This window comes from Leishmania panamensis (genome assembly GCF_000755165.1).
Source record: "Leishmania panamensis strain MHOM/PA/94/PSC-1 chromosome 24 sequence".
In the NCBI taxonomy this organism is placed as follows: domain Eukaryota; phylum Euglenozoa; class Kinetoplastea; order Trypanosomatida; family Trypanosomatidae; genus Leishmania; species Leishmania panamensis.
The window spans coordinates 745,816-751,815 of NC_025870.1; the positions used below are offsets into that span (position 1 = coordinate 745,816).

A 6,000-nucleotide genomic window follows, 5' to 3' on the forward strand; every position below is an offset into this window, starting at 1 on the left:
CAGACGTGGACGGGCTGAGGAGAGGAGCGATGAAGGCAAAAGAAGCGGAGCGGAGATGAGGGGCGGGGAGGGGGGGGGGAAGGGGCCGTAGGACACTACGTCACCTCCCGCATACGTATTCACTGAGTCCCCATCTCGTTGGGCGACAGCCTTTTAGTCCATCTGCTGCATGGCCTTGTCCGCGGCGCTGATTTTGCCCTTGCCCTTGTCGCTCTTGGACGAGCGGTCCTTGCGCTCCAGGATGGCCTTGCGGTGGTGCGTCAGCTTCAGCTTCGTGATTTCGACGTTGGAGGGGTGGATGCCGACGGCCACGGTGGAGCCGTTCGCCTTCTCGCGGTTCACCTTATCGATGTGAATGACCCACTTGAGGCGGTAGCACGCCGTCACCTTACCCTCACGGCCCTTGAAGGCGCCGCGCTTCACGATGACCTCGTCATCCTTGCGCACGGGCATGGCACGCACGTTGTACTTGGCGCGCAGCTCCTTGGAGAGCGGGGCGCTCATGAGCACACGGCGCACATGGCTCGGGGCCTGGAAGTGCGCGCGGCGGGCCTTGCGGCGGGAACCACACTTGATGCTGACCATCTTGTCCTGCGGGGTGGGTTGGGCGGGAGAGATGCGGGTCGGAGACTGTACGATTGTGTGGTATATATGTGTATGTGCGTGTGACACCAGGATCCATAGAAAACGATGATAGATGGGGACAGAGAAGGGGTGGTGACTGCTATGGCCACAGTAGTGCCTAACAGCACAAGAAGACGCATGAGTATACCCTTCGTGAAATCAGCGGCACAATCACCGCGCTCAATATGGCGAGGAGCGTGTATTTGTTTTTCAGCTTCGCTATCATCTACACACACACACACACATACACACGCAGGCCGCGATGACTGGAGCTACTGTCTGGTGGCTTTCCTCTCCTCATTGCATACATTCCTTCCCCTTTTCTCTTTTCTGGCTTTGGGGTGCAGTTGATGTCTCGGTGCTGCAAATTACGAAGGGAAGGGGAAGCGTTGAGGGAAAAGAAGGGGAGGGAGGGAGGGAGGGGGGGATGAACCAAAGCAAAGAAGCACGAGGGAGGGGAGGGGGAGAGCAATACGACGCTGCCTTGTCGTCTTGTTTTTTCCAATTCACCATTTTTTTTTCCGTGGCTCCGCTCTCGATACAACGCCCACTTGTCGGTGCACTTCCACAATCCCATCTTTTCTCTGCTTCTCTTCAACTGTGTGTCGGACGCCTTCAGTCTCAATCGCGAATCCTGCTGCCGCTGTCGCTGTAGCTCTGTCTGTGCCCGTGGGGGCTTGTGTGTTACTCCGTCAGCTCGTTTTCCTCCTCTTCCCTTGGGCTTATTGCTGAGCAGCAGCGGTGGCGTGACGCTTTATGATGGTGTACGCAGGCAGTGCAGCAGAGAAAAGACACTGAGTCACCGAAACACAATGAGACGAGCAAACAACGCAGGGGTGCAGTGTGAGGCATCGACTGGGTGGGAGCACACGTGTGCAGAGGCAAACAACAAAGGAGAGGGAACAACACCAGACGCTCACGTCATGTGCGAGGGTCTGGACGTGGAGGAGGAGGAAGAAAAGAGGGGGGGGGCTGGCCTGCGCTTGGGAAGCAAGAGGAGAAAGGGAAGGTGGGGGGAGTGCGTGCCTGTATGCGTACAGGGTGTCGTTTGGGTCTGAGCTGCGAGTTGCATCCACACGCAAGAGAGGCCGGGGAACTGGGGTAAGGGGAAAGGGGAGCGATAGAACAGGCCTAAGAGAGGGAGTGAGGTGCAGAGCGGCTCTCGTTCTTGAAGGGAAGAAAGCGCCGTCACTCGCTCCATTACGCTCTTATCCGCTCTATTGCTCAGGCACAAGCGGCTCCTTCGCTGGCGTGCGTTGGTTTGTGTGGGGGTTTGCCGGCGTGAGTTATGTACCAAAGTCTACAAGGGTACACGTACACCCACACACGCCCTTAGCACTGTCGCGGTGACGATAAGACTCCCTTGCCCTCCTCATCCCGGCGCACAAAGCAAGCATGCCCCCTGCAGCTTGACCTCCGTACTGGTGACAAGAGAGAGAACGCACCGCGATGAGGTGTCCTTTAACCCTCACACGCACTTTCACAGAGAAACCCACCGCGGAAGAGTGAAGAAGGCATGCACGCCACCCCACCCACCCACCCCCAGAAGAGGAACCGCACCAGAGAAAGCAAAGAGGCGGCAGGAGGGAGGGAGAGAACAAAGCGAGATAACTACAGAGGATGAAGCGTCCACTAACGAAAACACCAACTCCGCCGGCCGCAAAGGAAAAAGAAGGCGGCGGAGGCCCGGAGAGGGGGGGGGGACCGACGAAGGATGCGTGAGAGGCGAGCGCGTCAGAGAGAGAGAGGGGCGGGGGGCGGAGGACGTGCAATGAAGACACGCACACGCACGTATGCGCGAACAGACGTTGATATACCAAAGTCAGTCGTTACGCAGAAACGTACGCGCTGTTGTGCGAGTGTAAGCGAGGACATTGCCACGGTAGGTAGTTGGGATAGGGAAAATGTAGAGAGGTAGAGAGACGTCAGAGACAAGCGGTGCCGCCGCCGCATCAGCAGCAGTCCTCCACTTTCATATTCCCCCGCCGACTTCCTCCGGCGTTATGCCTCATGCTTCGGAGCGCCGTCTCACCTTAGATTTTGCTAAAAGAGGAGTTCTTGAGCGGTGCCGTGCAGTTGGGGAAGCGTGCAACCAGCTTGCAGGCCGTCGCCACCACATCCCCGGTGGTAATGCCAAACTTCTTGTATAGCGCACCCGCGGGGGCGGAGGCACCGAAGCCAGACATGCCCACATGCGCATGGGAGTACTTCTCCCAGCCGAAGCTGAGGTACGCTTCCACTGACACCACCGGCACGCCATCGGGGAACACCGACTTGCGGTACTTATCCGACTGCGCGTCAAATAGCTCCTGGCACGGCATCGACACGACGCTCACGCGTAGCTCACCTGATAGCGCCTTGGCAGCATCGACCGCCAGCGACACCTCTGAGCCGCTCGCCACGATCACGAGTTGCGGGTTAGGCACCTCTGCTAGCGGGTAGGCACCGCGCTTCACACCTTCGATGCTCGACCCCGGCTGCGGCACGGTGTTCTGACGGCTCAAGCACAGAACCGTTGGAGTACGGGCACTGGTCACCGCAACAGCCCACGCGCCACTCGTCTCCGTTTGGTCGCTAGGACGTATCACCTGCAGGTTCGGCATGGCGCGCAGGGCAGCCACCAGCTCGACGGGTTGGTGGGTTGGTCCATCCTCGCCGAGGCCAATGCTGTCGTGTGTCGCCACGTAGATGGCACGGTGGTGTGAGAGCGCGGCAAGACGCACCGCAGCGAGGGCGTAGCCGACAAAGTTGAGGAAGGTGCCGCCAAACGGGATGAGACAGCCGTGGGCGTCGAGGCCGTTGAGGATAGCGCACATGGCGTGCTCACGGACACCGAAGCGAATGTAGCGACCCTCGTAGCTGCCTGGGGCAAAGTCCGTCAAGTTCGCCGACGCGGGGCGCGTCAGGTTGCTCGGCGTGAGGTCGGCCGACCCACCGATGAGAGCTGGGATGGCCTGGAAGAGCACAGCCAGGCAGTTCTCGCTCGCCTTGCGCGTGGCGATGGGTGAGCAGTTCGTCGGCAGCTTCGCCTCCCACCCGGCCGGCAGCTCGCCCTTCATCTGGGCGACGAAGGCGGAACCCTCGGCTGGGAACGCAGCCATGTACTTGGCCAAGCGCTCCTCCCACGCCTTCTGCTCCATGGCGCACTTCTCCACGTGTTTTTGGAATACAGAGCGGACGTCCTCATCGACATGGTACTTCTTGCTCGGGTCGCGGCCAAATTTTGTCTTGACACTGGCAATGTCCTCGTCACCCAGCGGAGCGCCGTGTACCTTCTCGGTGCCCTGCTTCGAAGACCCGTACCCGATCGTCGTCGTCTGCACAATCATCTTGGGCTTGCCCTTCGTGGCCTTGGCTTCTGCCAATGCCTTGCGCAGTCCATCGTAGTCAGAGTCACCGTTGCAGACCTCAATCACATGAAAACCCATGGACACATACTTCTGGGTGCAGCTTTCCGTGAAGGAGAGGTCTGTCGAGCCGTCGATGCAGATATGGTTGCTGTCATAGATGACGATAAGCTTCTCCAGGCCGAGGTGGCCCGCGAGGGAGAGTGCCTCCTGGCACACACCCTCCATCAGGCAGCCATCACCACAGTACGCGTACGTGTGGTGGTTCACAATCTCGTGTCCCGGGCGATTGAACGTGGCGGCGAGGTGCGCCTCGGCCATCGCCAGGCCGACCGCATTTGCGATACCCTGGCCAAGCGGCCCGGTCGTCACCTCCACCCCAGACGTCACGAAACGCTCGGGATGGCCCGGGGTGCGGGAGTCCTCCTGGCGGAACCTCTTTAGGTCGTCCATGGTGAGGTCGAAACCGGCCATGTGCAGCAGGGCGTACTGCAGTGCGCAGGCGTGCCCGTTTGACATGACAAAGCGGTCGCGGTCAGCCCAGTGAGGGTCTTGGCTGTTGTACTTCATCACCTCTGTCCACAGGATTGCCGACACCGGTGCCATGCCCATCGGCGTGCCCGGGTGGCCACTGTTGCCGCCTTGCACAATGTCCGCCGCGAGGCAGCGGATGCAGTTTGCAACCTTCTCAATGGAGGCCATTGTGTGTGTATATGGGGGTGGGCAATAGGCAGGCAGGGTAGAGAAATGGGTTATCGAAATCGAAAGGAAGCGAGACAGGGAGGCTGGGGGGAGGGGTGAGTGCTACGGGGTCGTGACACGCTCGAGAGACTAGCAGTGTTTTCTGAGTAGTGATGAAGGTGTAGGATGACTAGAGGTGTCGTTGTGCGTTGGGGTGGGGGTATAGGGAAGTGGTTGAAGAGAGGTAGAGAATGATGAGTGCCCATCGATGAAGAGAGAGAAGGAGAGGGGAGTAGGCGGCACGCATGGCATCATGCGAACGAGCTTTTTATTCCAACGTGTCCACTCTCTGCCACAGAACTGCGGGGTGAAGCTCCACCCCCACCCTGCAGCGCCAAGCCCTGTCACAGACCCACCGCGTGCGGTGCGAGGCAGCCGTAGACACACGCACTGCAGCAAGGCGCCCACTGGGCCATCGGGCCACGGCGTCTGCCTCAAACGCTACCCATTACCCACTCTGCAGCCGCTCCCAGTACGCCGGTCGCCACCTGGCACGTCCCTCGGGGTGGCTCAGGGGTGGGCACCCCACAGCAGTAGGCAGCCAGGGCCTGGCGAGATGCACCCGAGTCCCGCTGATACTCTGCCCCTCCTATGGGGGTGGGACAAGCGTGCTCCCGGTTGCAGGTCGCCCCGATGCCACGTCGTCGAGGGCCTGACCGCCGACGTCAGTGGAGATGAGTCGCACCGACCTTCCAGCATTGGCAGGGCTATGGGGGCTGTCTGGCTTCCTCAGATTGAGTGGGGGCTACTGGGCACTGGGATACCGTAGGCTGAGGTGTCTTCCCCCTGTCATTGAGGGTGAACATCTTCGTCATACACGTAAAGAGCGAGAGGTGTGGCAGAGTAGGTGTGAAGAGAGGGGGGGGGGGAGGAGGAGGAGTCAAGGGGCGAGGCGCATCCAAAGACCGAGAGGTGAGCACAACTTTCACTTACGGATGAGCAGGGAAAGGGGCAGAGCGTCTGCTTTAGTCGGGTACTCACATCCCTCCCCCCTTATCGCGGCACCGTGAACAGAAGGGCTCGAGGGGCGGGAGGTGGGGGGAGCAAGGGCACACCAAACGTCCTCGCGAGGCAAGAGTGAGCATGCGATAGCGGCGGGCCTTCTGAACACGCGCCTGCCACGCACGACGTCTTTAGTGTGTCGTTCTTCGTTGGCGCAGTCAAGCGCGGGAAACAAAAACAGCGAAACGGAGAAAACAAAATGAAAAGGGAAAAGCCTGCAAAGGACGCGCTTACACGGGGAGGAGGGGGCGTACTGGTGCGTCTCATCGTTGGCTGCAGCGGCATA

General features: G+C 60.0%; 2 protein-coding genes across 2 annotated transcripts, besides 1 other annotated feature; both read right to left on the reverse strand.

Annotated features, from left to right (window-relative positions):
- Positions 1-153: 153 nt before the first annotated feature.
- LPMP_242030 (60S ribosomal protein L26, putative) lies at positions 154-585 on the reverse strand (the record flags this gene model as incomplete). The annotated part of the gene is made up of 1 exon (XM_010701240.1): positions 154-585. One exon carries the CDS (start codon positions 583-585, stop codon positions 154-156), a length of 432 nt encoding a protein of 143 aa, XP_010699542.1.
- A 2,072-nt stretch (positions 586-2,657) lies between these two features.
- LPMP_242040 (transketolase) lies at positions 2,658-4,673 on the reverse strand (the record flags this gene model as incomplete). The annotated part of the gene is made up of 1 exon (XM_010701241.1): positions 2,658-4,673. The coding sequence occupies one exon, from the start codon at positions 4,671-4,673 to the stop codon at positions 2,658-2,660; it is 2,016 nt and encodes a 671-aa protein (XP_010699543.1).
- A 310-nt stretch (positions 4,674-4,983) lies between these two features.
- Positions 4,984-5,510: a repeat region.
- Positions 5,511-6,000: the final 490 nt, after the last annotated feature.